We start from the raw sequence: 22940 nt of genomic DNA, 5'->3' as shown, positions 1-22940 counted from the left end.
ATTAATCTGGACTTCTCCACTGACATCTAAACTACCCAGTCCCATAGGCTCCTCTCAAAGCCTTTTAGTTGATTCATTCTCATCCTCAATTAGAAGGATGATTTGCAGAAAATGTTCTATTCTTCTACACTGGAATGAGAATTGGATAATTCTCAAGGACACAGCTCTTGACCAGTTCTTAATAATACATTCATTTTTACAGCTGTTTTTCGTCAGCATACTTTGTGCTCCAAGATGTAAACTTTCAGCAGAAAGCACTGTTCGTTATTTTTCTTGGTCAGTGTTTCTACCTCCCTTGATTGCTACATGGCCAAGTTTATAGTGGGAAGTGACCACACATGTCAGGTAAAGTCCTAAAATGATAAACAGCTAATTTGATAAGCTGGCAATGCGGAACAGTCTGTCGTTTAAGCTGTTTACCTTTCAACAGTCATAGATGGGAAGAATACACCCTACTGGCACTCCTGAAATATGTTCTCTCACACTGACTAGAACTGAAATCTAATATGTAGTGTGATTCACAGAAGATGTTTCTGAAGGTGATTGTTTTGATTGTCTGAAAGTGGTTTTGACTGATTCTGTTACGGTTTACAGAGCTGGATATGCTTGATTTAAATAATATTATATTACACAAACCCAGCCATAGAAGACCCCCCCCCTCACACACACACATACTCATTATGAAACTGAAAGAAAAAAAAATTGTCTTTTTGTTACATAACAGAATTGCAGTGTGGTTTTGTTTTTGTAGTTTTTCAACTAAATAACAAAAATATCCCTCCACTCTTAGGTTTTAGTGTCTGCATACCTTACTATAACTAGGAAATGTAATTTCTAGTTACAGACACCTGTCTTTCATGAAACATTCTTAACAAGAACTTGCTTAACTGGTTAATGCTGCAGGTACAACACACAAACCAGTTCAAGATTAGGCATCACTAGGCTTGTTTATGGTTTGAACACTAAATCATGATTCACCTGTTCGCCGTTCGTGAACTGAAGATTATAGGTGATTGTTGCCTAATAATGGGACAAGCCCACTGTTTAAACATACCAGTCCAACAGTTGATTCAACAAGCATTTAGACAAGTGATGTAAAGCCATTTTGCTTAAAGTGGGGTCTTCTTAGGGTTTTGTGAATCATATCCAGGGGTTATGTGCTTATTCTTAATTGGTTACAGTGGTCCAAATAACAACAAATCAGTATCTGAAATGTAAACTAAATTAATGAATTTAATTCTTATAATTATTAGCCGGTCCCTTGAATTAAATAGGTTTAATCCAAACTTGAATGAAGACCTACAAATAATGTCAAGTTGGATCTAATATTTATTCAGGAATAAAAAAAAAAGCTCTACGGTTCTAATAAACAGGCAGAACAATAGTGTACATATTTGAATAGTGAGCCAAATGTTTGAATAGCTTGATCCATAAAACAGGTCTGTATTAAAAGGTAATGCATGAAATGTAACACATGGGCTTCAGCAATCCCTCCCTTATCTGTGGGTCAGACTGCATTCAGTCCTGCAACAAAAAGATCCTCAATAACAGAAAGAGGGAGCTATATATGTATATATATATATATCTATCTGTATATAGCATTCCAATTAAGCAATCTGAACGCGATTGAACAGACGAAGTCGAATCGACTTTTGTGTGTGAATGAGACACGAGGGCACTTTAAACACCAACACAAAATAAGAGCCATTCTGCGCCCAGCGCCCGCGCATGCGCAGTGTATAGGCTTTTTTTTTCTCTTATACGTCTCGTTCTTATTAACGCGGAAGTCTCAGTGACATGACGCACTCAGTCAGATGGAGACAGAGAAATAATCAAAACATCGCGTTTTCTTCAGGCCGAGGGAGAGGTGAGTAAAAAACCACATCGAGCGAACTAATTCGGATCTGAAAGCCGATCAGCTGAATCCTTTATTTTTCTGTAAATATCGGACAAGCTGACATGCAACCTTAAATCCTTAAATCGAGACAAATTTAAAGCCCCTTCCTCCGATTCCGGTTTTTTTTTTTTTGTTCTCTGAGAGAACAGAGAAAAAGCTCGATTTCCATCGTGTTGAACTGAAGTGCCATATCTCAGGAGAAATTGTTTACCAATACTAATATGTTGTCAAAGTGCATGTTTATTAACGTGTTTTCTTTTGCCAAACATCCTGAATGCAGCTTTAGTTTCAGCTTACAGCTTTGTGTGTGTGATTATGAACTTGCTGGACAGATCTGCTGCAGCACTGACCGAGTGTCCATCCTCGCCCCATCTCGATCGTTAACAAAAAAAAAAAAAAGACCAAACAAGAAATAAATAAACAGAAACAAATAAAGTAGAAGAGCAGGGTCAGTATAAGCCGAGCGTCACGGTCCAGCTGCAGTGCGTTCATGCGCGTGAACGCAGTCCAGGGCACAAGAAACCTTTTTATATATAAAGCTGAATAATATCTTTTATTACCACAGTATCTGTCTCTGTTTCCTGTCCGGATCTGTTATGTCCTTCATTTTGTGCATCTGGTATTATCACACCTATCTGTTTTTTTTTGTTACTATTATTACCGTTCAGACAGCATAAGATTCCCAGACACCAAGACGTCTGTATGTATTTATATTCTAGCAATGATATCTCTGTATAAATCTCAGAGATGGGAGTGTCTTTACTATAGACTCGATGTCTAATGCAAACTGATTGTTTTGACCTTTTGTTGTAGCCACAGGTTGCACATGATCATAGGTATGTCACATTACCAGAAGCTGTACCTGTGCTAGGAACCTAATAACTTCTCACTTTTTTTATTAATTAATTAATTAATTAATTTGAATAGTTCTGCATTTTTAACTCGCTCTTCAGTTTTTAATTTTCAACTAAAGTGCCATCTGGTTTGTGATCCACGATACTAAAAGCACTAAAGCAATAGAGTATCCGTTCTTGACTCTTAGGGCGTCTTGTTTCAGTGTTTAAGCGAGCAATCCTGTAGTACCTGTCCTGGAAATCAATTGCTCAATGTCTTCTTTCACTGCCATGCCCATTATTCTTCACGAGATATCCTCTTCTTTTATGTCATGTCGTCATCTATTATTGAATATCCCATCCCCCTTTTGTCTAGATGGATATGGTTCGATCCTAGCTCTAGCTATTCATGAAAAAAAAACCCTTTGGTAATTCCTTCTATTTGCATGCTTTTGTTTGTTTATCTGTTTGTTGATTTATTAACACATTCCCCTTAGCAGCTTGATAAACATAGGTTTATATGAGCACCATGCATGATAAGATACTGATCCCTTATAACCTTTTAGCTTGATAGCTCATTTTCCATGCTATTGTACTAAGAGGAAGTATGTGATTTGCTGTGAAGAGGGATGCCTTCCAAACACTGTTCAAAACACAACACACTACCTGTAAATGCATGTGTGTGTGCATGTGCGCGCTTGTCTTAATGTTTGACGCAAGCACGTATAAATAATTTGTTAAGATGCCTTAACAAGTGGACATTATTCATTCAAACTGAATCTTTGTAGAAAGTAAATGATGAAGGGAGCTAAGCTTGTTTTTTGGAGTATTTTCCAAGAAGGGTGACTGCAGTTAGAAGCATTTTGTTTTCAAAAGGAAGGGTGGATTGTGTCAGTATAGCTGTCAAAGCTTGTACACTGTCACATCCACATGTCCTTGTCTAGGCTCAGGATGGACAGCCCTGGGATCTGTTTTGTGCATTTAGTCACTGAGAACATGGACCGTTCATCTCTGCTGTGGTTTTTTTACATAGATAATCAGCGTTGTTGTCTCAGTGCCATATTTTCTTCGAGTTCTATGTTTACCTGCATATTGAGTCTATCAAAAATAATTTGGCTGTTTAAATAGCATTTGAAATGTCCATAACAATGACTGATGAATCCATATTTAGGTATATAGATTGCCATTATTTTAGGTGATAGATAAGTGTATCATAATGTGTTTCCTAGTTTTGTTTTTTTGAATATTATATTTTCATATGTTTAAGGGTGTCCAAGGGTGTCCTATTGAATCTAGGTGCTTTATTTTCAACAGTACTTTATTGGAGTCTCTTGTTATGTTGCTGAAACCTAAATATAATAAACTGGGCTATGTGGGGTCTACACTGCTCAGGTTAGTAGGCTTAGTCTCAGAATTCATACTAGTGAATGTCTGCTGCACATAGCACACAAAATTGAAGTCGTCATTTGATTGGTTGGATTCCACAGGATTTCTGGGAGACGCGTGTCACTTTTGGAAGTAGGAACCCATCGTGTTTACAGCTGTGACAATAAGGATGGATTTTCCATATGATGTGACATTCATAATATAGACCCATTTAATTTGCATGACTTTCTTAAACGAACAATCTGTGGTTGCACACTGGTGACACCGATCAGCCATAACATTATGAGCACTGAGAAGAGAAGTGAATAACACTGATTATCTCCTCATCATGGCACCTGTTAGTGGGTGGGATATATTAGGCAGCAAGTGAACATTTTGTCCTCAAAGTTGATGTGTTAGAAGCAGGAAAAATGGGCAAGCGTAACGACTTGAGCGAGTTTGACAAGGGCCAAATTGTGATGGCTAGACGACTGAATCACAGCATCTCCAAAACTGCAGCTCTTGTGGGGTGTTTCCGGTCTGCAGTGGTCAGTCTCTAACAAAAGTGTTCCAAGGAAGGAACAGTGGTGAACCGGCGACAGGGTCATGGCCGGCCAAGGCTCATTGATCCACGTGGGGAGTGAGGGCTGGCCCGTGTGATCCGATCCAACAGACGAGCTACTGTTGCTCAAATTGCTGAAGAAGTTAATGCTGGTTCTGATAGAAAGGTGTCAGAATACACAGTGCATGATGGGTCAGGGCTGTTTTGGCAGCAAAAGGGGGACCAGCACAATATTAGGCAGGTGGTCACAATTTTATGCCTGATCGATGTATTGTGAATATGAATTTTTATTTTGTCCTCACTGTACATTCCTTAAAGAAGAGTTAATGTCAAATGAATCTAACAATCAGTAGCAAAAATATCCTAAATAAAAAAAAAAATTGAAGCTTTAATTTAAAAGCAAATATTGCATCTTTAATAGTTTTTTTTTCAATAGTTTCTTGAGAAGAAAGCAGCAATTTAATTTTAAATAAATAATAATAATAATTTAAATAAATGAATGCATAGTGTAATAATTGTGGTAATATTTGTGTCTGTGGCAAAATTGTAGGTTGCATAATATTTGAATGCATGCAATATTTGAACACATCTTTTAAGTAATTATACTGTGTGTGCAACTACAGGGAAAATGACAGACCTGCAGCTGTTCCTTCAGTGGAAGATATATACTTTTTTTTCTTTCTGAGTAAATGGCAGGATCACTTGCAAGGACAGCTTGCAGGACAATTCTTAGGACTAAATCCATCTGTATTACATACAACAGTTCCTTGTGCTTTCTGCAGTGCAAACCTTCCATTTTTGTCAAGTTTCTTGACAGGCAATTACCTTGTAGCAGCTTCACAAAGGCCGATCAAATAAACAATGAGCTGTACTAAGTTTTGTTGAATTCTGCTTCACAGAATGACTAATAGAAATTGAAAGTCAAACAACAGACTAGTCAAAGGCCTGCTTGTAATTATTGTTGTGCCATAGAATTTTTCCGTCAAAGGAACCAAGTCTGCCAAGTGAATGCTGAGTTTCTATTGATAAACTTGCTTATAATTATTTCACTTGTTGATGTACGCTTTCCAGGGATCCATTATTATAGAATACAAAATGAATCGCAGTTGAAAAAAAAGCACAATCATTGCAGTGATTGATTTCCTGGTAAGTAATTTTAGATTGGCACAGCAGGTAGCTTTGCTGGCTCACAGCTCAAGGTTCTTGGTTCTATCCTGAGCCAGTGGTTGCACATGTTCTCCATGTTCCTGTGAGACTTTCCTCAGGTTTCAGTGGATTGGCTATGCAGTGGAATGAGTGTGTGTGTGTGTGTGTGTGTGTGAATGTGTGTACACAGTGCCCTACGATCAGCCAGCATCCCTATTCTCGAGTTCTGCCCAGAGTTCCTTGGATAGACTGTATATCTGCAGCAACCCTGAATGTATGAATAAATCATTTTAGATACTTCTGAATCCCATCAGTTGTTTTTTCTCTCCTGATTCTTATCAAACCTTGATAAGAGTTAAATATTTGTTCTTTTTTTTTTTTCACAATATAGAGTTACGATACACAGTATTTCACATCTTTTTTCTAAGTACTCCAGAGAGAACTTGTGTCTGTCTTATCTGGTTTGCATCTCACCGTTGGCATGGTACATCCATTACGCCGTAAACTAGTGACGTGAAGAATAAATCACGGGGAGTCTCTTTGGCTCTTTTCTAAGACAGACCTGTATCTGATTTTGCAGTACAGGAAAAAACACAGCTCTTGAATTCGTTCACATTAAATAAGTGTAGACGTTTGCAGTCACTCTACAGCCGGCTTTAGGTACAATCCTGAAGAACAGCTTGCTCATAAACACACCTGTTGTATAACAGGTGTGTTTGATGGGCTGTTTTTTTTTTTTTGCTTCAGGGAACCAGATTTCTCCACATGAAACTGGACATTTTCTTTCAGTAACGAAGACACTATTGGTGGTTTTGCAGTGGATTTTTAGGATGTGACTGAGAGCTGTAGAGGTCAGATATAAAAGCTTCCAGCATAACACAGCGAGACAGAAGATGACGTATCGTGCCATCAGTATTAAACTAGGATGCAAGTACTTTTGAAACATGAAGAAATTCCATTGAACAGGGACTGTGGACTTTCCACTGATCCTCCAGTGAGCAACACTAACCTTTGTTCACTATTACAATGAGGAAGATGCAAAACTGTGCAAGACTTTCACCCTGGATGTACTGTGGATAGCGACAAGCCTCAAGGTTAGGTTTAAAACGTTTTTTGGCTCTAAGGCTGCCTCCACACTTCTCATACAGTTATATGAGCAATTTAGAAGGTCCAGAAAGGTCATAATAGGAGTTACCAGGGTAGAAATGGTGTAAAGGACATGTTGCTATGTGGGTGTAACTGGTGCTATCAGTGTAACTAGATGCAGTGAAAATGTCTAAGGGGAAATAAATGGGAAAAAAAAAACAAACAAACTGTTTTTCTAGGAATTTTCTGACCACCTTTCAAAGACATCTTGAAACAGATAAAACAGTCTTGGAGGCAGCTTAAGTGCTAAATTACAGATAACAGCTAACCTGCTATACTAGATGACTATGATTTGCAAGCTCATTCCTGACCTTCCGTGCTGCTGAGCTCTGCAAAAAAGAAAATGGATATTGTACCTGTTTCTAGGAATACTAGTGGAATACTACCACCTCCAGGGTTCATTGTCTGATCCTGACCCACCCTTTTGTTGTCATATGTGCTTCTTGTATTCATGTTGGTTTTGTCCATGTTCACTGGTTTCCAGAGATGCCTCTGCATGGATTAGGTCTTCTCACATCATATTGCCTAGAACTTTTTCCCATCTTGCTACCAGTTATTGAAAATGAATGAATGGATGAAATCGGGCTACGATTGTTTTGTCTATAAGTGGGCAGTTGATAACTACAGCAAACTAGACTTCATGTTGAAACTAGAATCACTTTCCTAGTTATACAATTTTGACCATATAGCATACAGTTATAGATGGTAAATGATGTAGAATCGCACCAAATGAGAATGAGTTCCCTTTTGATGCTGGTTCCTCTCAAGGTTTCTTTCATCCCACAGAGTTTTACCTTGGCTTGTTGAATCAGAATAGATTAAGAAATCTATGAATCTAAAATATACCTCCTGATTTGATGTATTTCTGTAAAGCTACTTTAGACAATGTTTATTATTTAAAGCCCTATACATATAAAATCGAATTGAAGCCAATTCAGTGACTTTATCATTGCTGCACTTAAATCTATTATGCTATCTGTGCAATACAAAAACCTTATACAAGAGCGTGTCAAATAAAAATTTGAATGAATTTTTTACATTTTGCATTGTTTCTTGCAAATAGGTATCTCAAGTTTGTCTATAAAATCTCCGTTTTCTTAAATTCTGGATTTTCAGTCAGTTTCCAGATTGTCGCACTATTGAGCTTTTCAGCTGAAAATCTTTTAATACTATAAGGCCGAAAGTATGTGGGCATCTGGGCATCAAACTCTCATGTGCTTCTTATCCAATTCTAGATTTAATCACTTTTTCCTGCCATAACAGTCTTCACAGTTCTGGCTTAGAGAGGTCAGGCACCGATTTTGAACAGGGAGGCCTGGGGTGTGGTCAGTGTTCCAGTTTATCCCAAAGGTGTGCATTGGGGTTGAGATCACTTCTCTGTACAGGCCACTCGAGGTCTCCCACTCCAATCTATTGGCAGTGACATGCTGGAACATGTTTGGACTTTCCAGTTAAAGAAAAGTGCAATTCTACACCAATAAAAGACATTATATACAATGTGCTAACAGTTTGGTGGAGGCCCACATATATGGCGGTCAGGTGTCCACTAATCTTGCGTAGCCAGACCTTCAGAGTGGCAGCAGGAGGTCGGGACTCCATAGGAGCTTTAATTGGCCATGAACTGCCTAAGAGGATGTCTGACTGACATGTGAAGCTACCAATCACAGTTCGTTTTGTTTTAATGTTTAGGGATGTGAAAATTTAGAGTTGACGTCCCTTTAATGAGTCTGTACAATGACCTTCATAACACTTGGAAAATCCAGCATGTAGCTGATCATTGTCTCAGTTGTAAACACGACAACTTCCTTCTTCCGTGAGGGAGGCAAAAATCTTTTTTGCCTAATCTTGATATAAAGCTGAATATGAGATAAAAAATTTTAATACCGCGTTTTTCATTACAGCACATATCAGAAAACTGAAGATTTTAGTCAGAGCTCTGATCCTGACAATTCTGATGACTATGTTGGACCAAACAGCAGTCTAGGCTATTAGTCTGTTCAGCATGCAGTGCAATTGATTGCTGTTTACAGTGAAATCAATGATCAAATGTGGGTTTGCTGTTCCATATCACACTGTTTGGAAAAGCACTAGAAAATTCCATCATGACAGTGTCTTCGGTTTATTGGAAAATGAACTAAACAGAGATTCTGAATGGTCAGGTGGTTTAAGAAGAAACCTTGGAGACAGGATCCTTTGTCCTGATTGATGATTCTCCTCAAAAGCTCACAGGTTATGGCTTGCATTATGGTCTTTTCGGACCAACCTCCAATGCTGGCATTCCCTGTAATGTCTTCTGTTCCCCTTCCTCTTCAGTAATCAACATTTCCTGACTACTGCTGATGGCTTCACTCTCACTATGAGCCAAAGTGTTTACCAGATGTTGGTAAAAACAAATTTAAGCCAAACTAGGATTTGAGTGTTATTAGTCCTTATATGCTTCAGTTGTGCTTTGCTTGTTGTTGTGTACATGACATGCCTTTTTTCTGCCCATTAGGTGTTTTATAATGGTTGATTTCATAGAACCTTTATTGTATGGTCTTACAATCATACCTAGGTTTGCTTAGAGCAGAAACGATAATGATTTATAGTAGGTCTGCTTTATGGGGTGCGTTCACTAGACTGTTCAACACAGCACTATATAACTAATGGTTATTGATCGTGTCTTAGCTGGGGTGATGTCATCCGTGTGGTCCATAGTGCTATCAGCATTTTTTTTTTTTTTTATTTCCATATAATTTAGCTTGGTATGAATAAAAACAAGTAGAGAAGGAAGCTGTTACTGCCTTCATTAGAGCAGTGCTCTTATGAGTCTTGATCTTCAGTCTGGAATAGGAGTATTCTTTTGGTAGTGTGTTTAATGCTTTTTTTAATCATTTGGAATTGTTCAGAAGTACTCATTTATGTTCTTTGCTATTGATACTGGGTGGATATATTCAGAAATGAAAAAGTACACCTTGCCCTGCAATACACTGACCTAGAATCATATTTAACACGAGCAAACCAAAAAGATTTTTTGAGATGAGAACAATGATTTTTTTTTCGTACAGATTTAACTACATTTCCATCCTAGGGAGACAACGGAGAGCCTCTTATCTCATAGCTGTTTTTAATATCGTTGTGATCACAGCCGTGAGACAGGAAAGAGTTTCCCTTCAGTAGAGCTGAATTTCTTACAGGAAGCTCAGAAATTGGACAGTCATTCATCTAGACACACATACAGGTATGAAAAAATAACAGCTTAGGCAACTTTGTTGTCTTTAGTGTTAATGATCTTATCTAAGTTTAAGAACCAGGCATTGGAACCCATGTGTATTATTCAAGAGAAACCAGTTAGTCACAGTGTAGAAAAGTACACATGGAAAAACAGTTTCATTTTATAAACTAGATCATTTTACTCTGCACTTCATCTGACCTAAAACAATCCACTTCTGACACATCAGAAATGTCAGTTAGTTGTTATTTATATCTGGAGTGAAGACTGGATAAATGTCATTAAAACAGTGCTGTGTCTCTTTGGGAGCGTTATATTAACTTGGCTTTCTGTTTTGACACTTTCTGCAGCTTTTGGTGTCAGGGATTGGGCTCAGGACTCAGCTGGATACTCGCTTTTCCTTCCTGACTCAAAGCTTATTTTTTCCACCCATAGCAATCCAACTACCTCTCAGCAACACTTCCTACAGACATAACTGTGCCCATGATTGATACAGGAGTGCACTTTAGCTCTACCCACTCTGCCCATCTTCTCCTTCTATCTGTGGTGGTGTCCATAGCCAAGTTCCTAAGTCACAAGAAACATTCATAGAAGCAGAACAAAATGTCAGCTGCTTGTTTTTGTTTTCTTTTGCTTTCCAATTTATTTCCAGCTGGATACTTCGAAGATATTTTCATATGTTTTTACTGAGTGTAAGTCTGACGAGCTCTGATATGATGTGATATGAGAGCAGATAACCCTCTGGTACATGTTGACACCAGAACATGTTGCTCAGGATTTCTTCAGAGATTTACTGGAAATGCCTCAGTGCTTCAGTGATAACATTTCCTAGAAAATGCCTCCTATGAAAGGCTGATTGAAGCCTTCAGTCAATCAGCAATGTCCACTAATTATACGCGTGTAGAGCTGAGTGATCTGTTGTTGGAAAGGGCCTTGAAAACATTGACATAAGCCGTTGTTTTCATTCGTGCAGTGGTTTTATAACGATCCATTACTATCATGCGCTATAATGTGACTGTATATATTCATCATGTTTCTATCCGTTCTGTGATACAAGCTGGATGGCACAGGGCATCATGTACACACACACACACACACAGTTGGGAGGAAACCGGATAATCCAGAGGAAATCCATGTTCACATTTACAGACAGCTAAAAATGTCTTTCCAATTAAAAATGCCATAGAGCTTCATGAATGACTGCTGCAAACACTGTTCATCATTTTACTGGTAGCATAGCAACCAGACACTTTTATTTAAGGTCGAAGAATTGGCCGCTGTTGCCTTTCACTTCAGTGATAAATCAGTAATACTGAATTCAGCACTTGCCATTGAATGTCCAGAGTTTCCTCCTCCCCCAATAGCACAGCGCAGTCACATATACTACTGACCGATTGATTACCCGATATATATTTTAATGTCCTGTCCAACAGAGTTTATCATGAACACATTTTTTAGGCATGTTTTCTCAAAAACAAGTGGCTGAATGTTATGTATGAGTTATATCACGATAACAAGCAAGGTCTGGAGCCAAACAAGCTCAAGGTCCCAGCAAGGTCAAATGTCTAAAAAATTTTTTCTTTACTAGCCTTTTCAGTAGATTTTCCTCAGTTGTTTGAAGTATAGTTTAGTTCAAGAATACAAATTAAGAACAAGAAGAAGAACTAGTTTTGAGTGATGCTCTTGGTGTCGGGTTTGACTTTTGCTTCGGAGGAAGTGTTACCTTAGATATAAATGTCCTTTGCTTCCTCTTACTTAGTCGCCTTGTGCTTGTAATTTCCCTCAGAATGCAACACTTACTTTTGCTTATCTTCTACTGTGATGTGTATTTGTATATGTTAGGGCTGTCAATTTTGAATGAATTTCAGACTAATATTTAAACGAATGTCACACAATTTGTTCATATATGTTCGAATTTATCCACCCCCCCCACACACAAAAAAGGCTACATTCTTTTCAGTATTTTATTTTAACACCCCTTACATCATCACTGAATAATATGCAGTCATATGAGGTTGTACATTTGGTGCTACTCTTTGCTTCTGTCTGACTTTCTGCTGCCTGGTTGGGGTGGTAAGTCATTCGGTTTTGTTGTCGTGGAGGTCTAGGACAACGAAGTCGACAAACAGCCTTAGCTTTGACCCTAACGTTGCCATTTACAATGTAGAACCCAAAATACTTCCACACACTGCTTTTTAGATTATTTTCGGTTGTAATTGGACGCTCAAGGCAGTTCCACTGCTTGCTGTTAGCTTCCCTTTTTGTATCATTAGCTTAATTTACTGATAGGTCAAAAGGAGCCTCCTGGTGGTCCAGCGGCAGGAGCCTGCGCTCTCATTGCCGTGGCCCAGGTTTGATTCCCAGGCAGGGCGCTAACCCAGCCACTGAAGACTGAAGAGTTAGCTCTCAGTGCCAGTTCCCAAGCTGGGAGGGTTGTGTCAAGAAGGGCATGCGGTGTAAAACCTGCCACATTGAAACCTGCGGACCAAACGATCTGCTGTGGCGACCCTGAACGGGGAGCAGCCGAAAGAACAACAACAACAACAACAGATAGCTCAAGAGGGCATTCAAAACTTTTAGCGTGCACACTGCTGGATCAGATACTAAAGAACAAAATTAAAGTCTGTCTAATGTGCTTATGCTGCACATAATATTCACTTGGGCAAATTATAGTGTAAATATGAATTTTCATGTCATTTTTGAACGGATGTTCAAATATCGGTTAAAAAGTATATGTTATGGATGAACACACAGATGTGACATTCCTAACTTTATCGCGTGGTGCAGATGTTTGTGAAATGTTGCTCTGCTTTGTGGATGTGTCCTGAGGTGATTGATACAGGTTGACTGTGTTGGTGGGCTTGCTTGTTCGAGCCTGTGGAAGAGATATTTCACGAGAACACTGGATCCTCCCTTGGGCACAGAACAGCTTCAATCATGTACTTGAAGTGGTGTGCTGTGTTCTCTGTATTCTGGGACCTGATTAACAAATATGTTTCAATATCTCAGTGTATCTTTGTAAATGATCCTACCTTTCTTTACAAGCAATTCCTTGTTCAGCCTATTTCAGTATGAGTTCAATTGGGATTATACTGTAGCGTCTACACTTCGTTTTAGAAACTTTATACAGAACATCACATTTTCATGACATCACCATCACAACACTACTTGTCTGTCCTCTAATGCATAATCTCCACATCTCAGTATTGTTGCTGTGTTCCATTTATGAATGTTTCTGTAGAAATAATGCATAATGCATGTAATACTACTACTGAACTCATTTAACACTCATTTAATAGCATTATATGAAAACCGCATTGTGTGTGAACATCACACACGTGTATGCAAATCTATCGGGCTTGACTGATAGTGCTTTCAAAGACATAATGATGTTGATTTATTTTCATTCTCCTCTCTTTCTTCTCTGAATAAAAATTGAATCAAAGCCATAATAAACAGTGCAGTGCAGCCTGTAATAGAACTGTAATTTACTTTTTTTGTTGTTGTTCTTCTTGTTGTTTAAACCCTCTACTCCAGCACCTTGGATTGAAATGATTGAGTCTTAAATGTCAGTTTTCTTGGCTCCCTATTACTTTTATAGTGTTGTATTTATGTAGATGTATTATAACACCTAAATAATGTTAAAAAATATAAATCTGACATTCTGCATTTAAATCCCTGCAAACTGAACCACCAAAAAATGTGGATGTGATCCCAAACAGATTGCACTATATGAATAATACAGTACATGCCTGCCTGTGTGTGTGTGCGCATTATGTGCATATGTATACGTTTTAATCATTAAATAATGCTTCAGTTAAGCTTCACAGTATCATATTAAGGCATCTAATGAAGACAGCTGTTAAACTTAGTGGTATGTCAATATATCATTAACATTATTATATATTATTATAAACCTAGCAGACCCAAATCTGTTCACTTAGAATTTATTTGGAACTTTGGAATCAAATGTTATGTTGCAACAGTTCCTACTGATCAGTATCTGCGTGTAGTATGAATACAATCTGGACAAACTTCATCCGTCATGCTGGCATGGGCATGTGGCCTACAATGTCCTCATAACCACGTCATTTGTTTTTTCTTTAAAAACTGCATCAGTTTGTTCTTGTATAAACCTTCAACAAGTTAACAGGAATTGCTAAAGAAGTACCATTAAAACTACAAGGAACAACATTTCCATATTTAGAGTTCAGATTTGCATTACACATCCTATTTCCTGTGTGACGCAGATTAGATTTGTTTCAGGACTGTGTGAACACAATAAAATGAGAAATCAGACCTGAGCAACCTTCATATGTGGATCGCAAGTAGATCAGGTACATATCTGATATGTGGACATGCAACATGAATGAAAATGGTCAGATGGTCAACAAGTAGTCAGATAGTCATCGTCAGCATCACTGAGTGAGAGCAGTGTGGAAGCAGCAAAAACGGAAACCATATTTAGTGGAAGCAAGGGCAAATTGGAGATTTACTTCATGTTTTGGGAATCCATTCAAGCAAAACTGGGAAGAGACGCATTCTCACTGAAGACAGACCTGGCTTACTTACAATTACGAATGTGAACCGTTAAGATAGATCCCAGTCTGAACCAAAAAAAATCGGAATTGTGCAATGTAAACATAGCCTTACTGCACACTGTTTCACTACATGTGACTTAGTGTATGTTGTTCTCTCAGGTGGCAAGCTGAAACATCTGCAGATGACAAATCCGTTGCATTATTAACCCCCGGGCCAACGTCGATGAGCATTAGCTTAGTAATTCACTGGTATCCCAAGAAGCAAAGTAATTTACTCAGCTAAACTTTCAAGAGAAAATGATGCTTAAGTTTATAGCCAGTCTCTAATGAGGTGCCAAGCTGCATTCCACTATTTCCTTCCTATACTCAGTTGATCTAAGGGTGATAAACAAAACCTAGCTCATAGTGAAAGTGTTTAAAATCCCCAAACTGCTAGTTTGTGGTGTGCTACAGTGCTTCTCATGTTGCTTATTTTGGCTTTGACAGTCCAGCATATCACTTCCTTGCCCTCTTCCTCTCTCTCTCTTGCTCTTTCTCTCTCTTAGTCCCTCTCTCTCCCCAACTCCCCAGCACTCATGACTACAAAAATACATTGCTTCTTTTCCCACTGAAGCAACAGCTAGCAACCTACCATGCTTTGTGCACACACTGATAGCACTGCCGTGTACGGTGCATGCCTTCGTTTTGAAGTCGGTATCAAGGGACGGGAGCTGGAAATCGTGGATGTAGCACTGCTGCTGTAACTGGGCTGGTTTGATAAGAGAGTTGAGCTCGTCAGAGACACTCCTTTTTCCCTCCTCTCTGACCTGTAGCACTCTGCAGTGGTGGAGATAAAAGAGGAGCTGAAACCCAGAGAATAGGTTTATCAGGACTTACTGTCAAATCTAATGACTTCTTAGTTACCACATAGCAAGAAAATATGAAGTTGGACTTTCACTGTGGCATGAACGCATGATGGCTGTATTGAGCTGGGATGGATAGGAACGGTTTGGTTACACAATACTGCACTGTAGTGGAGTGGTTTATAATTAAAGCACGTTTTGTTAAGCTTGAGATTGTCTTATCAGGATGCCATTTTTGTAAGTAGTTTTCTCACTTGCTCAAACCCTTAGCTTTGTCAGAAAATGGGAAAGCCGCTTGGAGACATTAAAGCAAGTGCAAGTGTACAATGGCATACAGCGGTCAGGAAGGTAGTGACATTTTGATGAAATACTCTAATATACTTTTGACAGTATGTTGATATTCTTGTTTAACCACTAGTTAGGCTATGATGGGTGTTCTGTCACTCCTCACATTCTTCTGATACACACTTCCGTAAGATAAAGGGCTTCAGCCAAAAGCCCTAAATATAAATTTAAATGATCTCACATGAACAGTAAAACATTCCATTAACCTGCGTGTAAGAAGATTTCTCTATTTTAAATATATACATTGTGGATCAGGCAGATTTACTAAATTACTAGTGAGTCTACATACAATGAAAACCAACCCCCCACCCCCAAGACATTGCACTTCTTTAGAATTTAGCAGATGTAGATTTTTGTAGTATCCCTTGGTGAGTTTTATCTCATAAGCATTTCCCAGCATTTCAGTCTCCCCCCAGATGCCGGTTTGCTTTAGAGGAATTTGTGTGTCTTAATAAACACTGACATGGATGTGTGTCTATGATGCTGGGTGTATCATGAGAGTCCTGTCTGTATACAGTGACCAGATGTTCTGCCGAAATTGAGTGAATCACCCTCCGTTTGGCAGGACAGATGGAACGACTGTCTGCAATACATATTCAGTTATAGTAGTGTCCTCAGAAGGAGGGTTTTTTTTTTTTTTTTTTTTTTTTTTTTTTTTATAAAAACGAGGTATATTTTGATGTTTTTCTGTCAGCTAGGTTTGGGGCCATTAGTCCTGTTTGTACTTTGCCATGTTCTATAATGGCAGTGCACTGAGGGTGAAAGTTCACTTGATGAGATGATTTTCATCTACAATCAGGATAAATGGTGTGTTTTTTTTTTTTATTAATTTATTGTTATTATTATTCAATTATGCCACTGATTATTAGTTATATTTCCTCCTCTATAAATACAGCTAACACTCTGGCTGTACATTGTTGTCTGATGGGTCAAGTGTTGTGGCAGTTTGTCTATGTGGTGAGGTTTGCACAGTCACTGAAGTGAAGCCGTTTAATTGCTGTCAGGGCAGCAACAGATGGCCACAAGGCCCAAAGAGTAGTAATGAGAAATGCAGGCTATTAATAACTGGACATTTTTGACTTCCCAGCAGTATATGTGCGCATACTGCTCTTTAAATAAAACATCTCATTATTTGTAAAAGCAAGAGGGTGTGTGGGCGTGTATCAGTGCGTTCAAGGTTTTATGATTCTGCCATGATGATACATAATAATTGTCACTGTTTTGGCTGATGTGCAGTTGTTGCACACATATTTATATAAAGATTGCTTGATTTACATAAAGCAGACGCAGCTCTTTGTGGGACCATGTTTGATCCAATTAAGCACTTAATGGGAAGATGATTCAATGCACTGATGACGTACAAAGAAATTTGTTAGATTTACACTTGCTGAATAGTGCTGTTATTAACTAAAGTATTTTGGTGGTAATCTGTTTTAAAGCTTTATTTCTTATTTTTTTCCCTAATTTACATCTCTCTCTCTCTCTCCCCTCATCCCGCATCTCACAGGTCGTGATTAATGGTTCTCTCCATCATGCTGCTGCTGGTGGGCTGGTTTCTGTGTTTGTGAGATCTACACTGGCCTGCTGGGATGAACATGCCACTGCATCAGATCTCTGTCATCCCCCGGGATGTCACTTCCTCCAGGGGGTCTGGCAGCAGCGGAAAGGCTAAGGATAAGGACAAGGACCGGGACAAACAGGTATGTCTCCTATATGCTACACAGTTCTAGCCAGTTCTTCCACATTCGTAAGATTTTGTCCCGTCTGAGGGGTCATGACAATCCGCAGAGCCTCTGAGAGTTATGCTCTGCTTTGTGTTGTCCCTCAGGTCATGTAAACACATGTTGGTGTTTATTGCACGGTAGCAGGTTTACGTTTTGGTGTTTGTGAAATGACAGATCTGTGAGCGATTGTGTAGATCTACTCTGCGAGGCACTATAATCTGGGCTTGCTTTCGGATTTTGAGCTGCGTTAAAGGAAGTAGATAAGCTAGAGGAAGCCACACAGTCTGAAAGGGTGGGGTAGAGGTGGTGTTGGGGGGGTAGGGGTGGAGGCAGCTGGGTTCCAGTAAGAGAACTAGAGCAGCATGACTGAGCGAAACGCAAGTGAGTAAAGGAAGTAAAAAAAAAAAACAAACAAAAAAAAACACATTCCTGGTACAAAGGAACACATTCCTGGTACAAGGTTTATGTTGATTTCTGTTTAAAGCCACACTGAGCCAGAAGCCTCAGAAAAGCTCCCTGACTCCCTAAGATTGAAAATGTGAGTTAATTCAGCGATTAGTGCAGAGTGGAGACTGAAAGACCGGGCTTCCTCTGAATCATTAGCTCTCTTGGCCTGCTGTGTTGTTCACTGGGCTACACTCATCTGGACAGAGTAATTACAGATAAGGCCATGCCAGGCCTCTGTGCCTGATGCTCTTCAGACTCCTCGCCTGAGCCGCATGCCTTCTGTGGACTGATATCTTTCACTGTTTGTGTAGAGGTTTATTTTATGGAGTCACTGCTGCATGTGGCAGCCTTTGTGTGTTCAGGTTTAATATTTACCATCACCTTTCCCTCACACTTCTGCAGCTGTGCTGAAGAAGCTAAAACTCCTCGTTTCACCTTTTGCTCCAGAGCTACGGATTGAGGAAGGTGTTTGGGGGATAACAGTAATGAGTATGTTGTCAGTAGCCAAGGCTGAAAACAGGCATGTCAAGTCAGTGCTGATGGACTGTCTGAGTGAGAGAGAGAGACGGACAGAGAGGCAGAGATGGACAGGCAGGGAGGCAGACACGCTGCTTCTAGCTGTAACTCCATAAAGACCCAGTTTATTAATCTGCTATTCATAATTCAGTACCTACTATCAAATATTCAGTAACTACATTGACAATATGTACCTATGTACTTGCTAGACAAATGGTGCTCATGATTTTCCTGCATATTTGGGTCTGTACATTCTTTATATATGTTTAATCTTCTAAACTTTAAGTTTATATGATTTATACAATGTTGCCTCATTGACCACAGTGGTTTGTTTTGGTTTAGCTTGGTGCACTCCGAAAGCGTCACTCTGGGTGTTTGACAAGACTCCCACAAGCTTCTGTCCAAGTGGCCCAACACAAAAAAACATGCTAAGACAACATGCTGCCCAAGCAGTGCTACTGTTACTCACACACAATAGTACTTAACACTCGAGTGCTGCAGGCTAGTCAGCCCAGGTGCTCTCGAGTGGCCTCTCATTCTGTCTGGGTGATGAAGCATGTGTGAAAGAAGTTTAGTTTAACACACTAGTGTTAGCACAGCCCTATCACATTCACCAATTTTTTATTTTATTTTCAAAACTCTAACAGCGAGGGTGGAATTTACCCAGCAGAGACTGAACACAGACATCAGTCACTGCTACAGAGTAATCAGGCCGCAATTGTTCCAGACTTGTACTTTGTCCAAAATGACCATAATCTATCAAACCTCAGGGAAACGGAGAGATGCGCTGCATTTTAAATCAACCTTCCCTCTTCAGCATTGCTGCGCTTGTGATTAGCTGTTAATATGTTGTGTTTTCACGTCACTCTGTCTTGTATAGATCAGAATTATATTAATGGACTTCTGCTATCACTAAGTCCCTCTTTCTGTTCATTGTGGCTTTGTTTGGGTTGTGTATGACATTTGATATCCCTCATGTTCCTCCTACAGTGTATGGGAACTATTCATTCTCCCAGCATGCACTGCAGCTCAGTGATGAGTGAGGTATATAACCTCTCTGCCAATTGCACACAGCTCCTCTTCTAAGCAAAAAAAAGGCACTTCCCTTTACCTTAGATTCAGTTTCAGCTGCACAGCACACTCAAACTAAATACTTTCAGAAGAAGAAAAAAGCCTCAGTGACATGTACATGCAAGAATGTTTCCATTTCTTTGGTTGCCTCTTGGCTGAATCACAGTCTGGATCCTTCCATGAAAGAGCTGGAACATAACTCGTTGGCTTCTAAAACCTTTCTCCGTAAATAACTCTGAATTCGACGTTCAGCAGTTGTTCACCTTCGCTGCACGGAATGTCATGTTTATGACTTGATTGATGACAATACTGGCTTGATTGTATAACATGAAGACACGTTGCTCTGTGTTTACTAAGCAGAGCTCTAAAAGTGGGCTGGAGAAACAGTGCTCTGTCCAACAAACCTGAGTTTAATCACTCTCTGGCTTCTAGAGCAGTTTGGGAGATCCCACATGTGTCACCATGTTTCAGTGCATAAAAGATGGAACTCTGTTTTCTTGAAACTTTGCACACATGCACTTTATGGAGAACTCTGTGTTGTTCTGTGAAGCTTTACATCTTTATGTAGGACCATGCTCCTGGAGGAACGTTGTTTCATGTCGCTGTGCACGGCACCAGCTATATATGGAGGAAACGACAATAAAAGCTTGGCTTGAAATCTTTCCTTTGTGCTGTGTGTATTGTGTTGTGTACAATATATACATGAAACTGATTTAGTAGATGAAGTGTATTGATTTGCATGTGCAGGCTGATAAATTATTGTAGAACAGTTAGTTCCCAGTCCACTAATTTGATTGGACAAGCGGCTTTCCAATAGTGCTGATATTTAATATAACATCTCTGGTACATTTCACTGTTTGTGTCACTCTACTTGTTTGTGTTTTACATACAATTTCAGTTCTGGCAGTGTTTTATTACATTTGAACCAGTACTACACTTAGCATGGGCAGCCGGTCAGTCAGTCTGTTTGTTTCCATGGCAACATGCATCACTCTAATCAGCTGTGACTTCTTTACTTTGGTGACTGTTTTTTAATAAGGGAAATAAATCAAATGTTTCATCCGTATTATGTCTGAAACTCTATATCAGTTACTCTATATTAATTTCTTATTTATAGAATTGAATGACTCTCGCAGTTGTGCTGTTGTATTGAATATCAGCATAGGAACCACAGCCATGCTGATATTCAGTACAGCTCCCCTGCTCATGGGACTTATCTTATTTAAATCCTTAGGTCTCGGAGAAAGTGCTAGAAAATGAAAACATCCAAGCGATATGTTTGCACAATTGTACGTCAAATGATCCTAAACTAATTATATGATCTTTTATTATGAATATGCATTCTGTTGAAGTTGTATGTGAACGATCATCTTCTCACAGGCCCTTTTAACTGATTTTGGCACAGCAGGTGTGAACATCTGGCAAATCTAATATGAAACCAACATTACTTCAATAACAGAAAACATAATACTGAACAGCTTTCTCATTTCTAAATGGTTTTGTTTTGTCTTCAAGTAGAGGAAACAGGTTTACGACAATTTAATGCTGGTTTTTCGGCTGTAGTGCAGTTGAAGCAAACTAATAGAAATGGGTAAAAACACCCCCAAGGGCTCAAACTGGATCAGATCTGCTTTTGGCTCATTTCAAAGTCAGAATATGCCTTCTTCATGCTTCTGTAGGCCTTATCAATTTTGCATGTAATGCAAACTTTATGAAATGCACACATGTCTAGTTGTAATCGTTTTTCACAAATCAAAAGCCTGGTTGATGTACCCAGAACTGAATAATGGGAAAAGATGAAATGGACTGTTTTGCTCCTATATATTTTCAGGTAAATACATATAAGCAATTACAAGATCCTTTATTTTTATAACTTTTGTAGCAGAACAAATGAATCCCTACATTTTTATTATGCCCAAATCTCTCCTTTCCCATATTTTCCCTTGCTTTTTGAGTTTGTGAATGGATTGCTATACTAATAAAGCTCGTCATCCTTCCAGCACTGCAAATAACAAAGTGAAGCCATCAGGCTGCTTGAGGGTATTTACTGTGCAGTGGCAGGGGTTTAATGCTTGCGCTATCTTATTTGGGTGCTTTTGAGCTTCGTCAACATTCTAATCTCTCTGAAAGAGGCGAAGGTGCTGTTTGATTTCTAGACTTGAGCCACAGCAACTTCTGTTCGTCAGTATATGACATTAGTAGTGCTATCAGCAGAGCTCAGAATACGTGCTCATCACTATTTATGAGTAAATAGACAAATCAGAACGCTATATTTGCATACACTGCCAGCTTGGAAGTTGTGGATGGAAGGCACGTCACATTTTTTTGAGACTAGGTTTACACTCAATTTTAACATTGAGATTTCTGTCATCACCAGTGCCTTACAGCAAAGTCTAGAGGAAAGTATTCAGGTGTCCTTGCTGCTTCATACAAGTACTGGAAATGGCAAGGTGAAGAAAAGCCTGCTCTTTCAGAGATGATGAAAATGTGCTTTAAAGCCTCATGTTATCTGCACTACAGACAGTCTGACTAGTTCTGATGCACATTTTCTTTCACTGTGGGAAGCCTTAATCATAAAAGCAGCTTTTACCCATAACTCCACCCCCCCCCACCCCCCAAGTGCTTTCAACATGTGGCTCCATCTTAAACAGACAGAATACGATTACTGATGTCTCCACTGAGCTGCTTCAGCAGATCGTCTCGGATTTGACATGTCCATCATATGAATCCGTCATATCCTTCAGTAGCTACAGCACTTGGACACTCGTTACACATACTGCTCTCTGCCTCCCTCAGGGGCTCAGCCTCGGGTCCTCCTTTATTGTACGTCTTGAAACTCTGCCACTCTGGTCTGTAGGGATTACTTTGCACCGTGTTTGAATTTAATGCACACAGTGGATTTGAACTCTGGCAGTTCCAGCAATACAGGAGGAATATTGATAACCCCCTGTTCACTTATAGTCTATTTTTTTTCAGTCAGTGAAAACTCAAACTCATACTGGTATTTGCGAGAGCATCAGGTTGGGCTCAGCAGTATACAGAGCCTACTTTCGCCAAAACAGGCAATTTGACTAACATGGCAAATGATCAACCCGAGACCTTTTTCAGTTGGCAAGAATGCAAGATTTTCTTACTAACTTACCACCCAGTGCTTTAAATCAAAGTTAAAAATAAATAAATATAAACTTATATGTAATATAAACTTTAAACTTATATGTATAAAAAATAAATAAGTAAATAAAAGCTCACAAATGTCTGTTTTCACAAAGCATGCAGGACCAGTCAGCCTTTAAA

General features: G+C 39.1%; 1 protein-coding gene across 2 annotated transcripts in view; it reads left to right on the top strand.

The window, feature by feature from the left end:
- Positions 1–1748: 1748 nt before the first annotated feature.
- The window catches only part of marchf8 (membrane-associated ring finger (C3HC4) 8), a 69160-nt gene continuing 47968 nt past the window's right edge, over positions 1749–22940 (top strand). For both annotated transcript variants that reach the window (XM_058383211.1, XM_058383220.1), the window contains exons 1-2: positions 1749–1867; positions 17396–17588. In XM_058383211.1, the coding sequence (XP_058239194.1) occupies positions 17478–17588 (111 nt within the window). In that variant the 5' untranslated portion in view covers positions 1749–1867; positions 17396–17477. The remainder of the gene's footprint in view (positions 1868–17395; positions 17589–22940) is intronic.

Source organism: Hemibagrus wyckioides, linkage group LG03 (assembly GCF_019097595.1).
Source record: "Hemibagrus wyckioides isolate EC202008001 linkage group LG03, SWU_Hwy_1.0, whole genome shotgun sequence".
NCBI classification, from domain to species: Eukaryota; Metazoa; Chordata; class Actinopteri; order Siluriformes; family Bagridae; genus Hemibagrus; species Hemibagrus wyckioides.
This window is presented reverse-complemented; position numbering and strand designations above follow the sequence as displayed.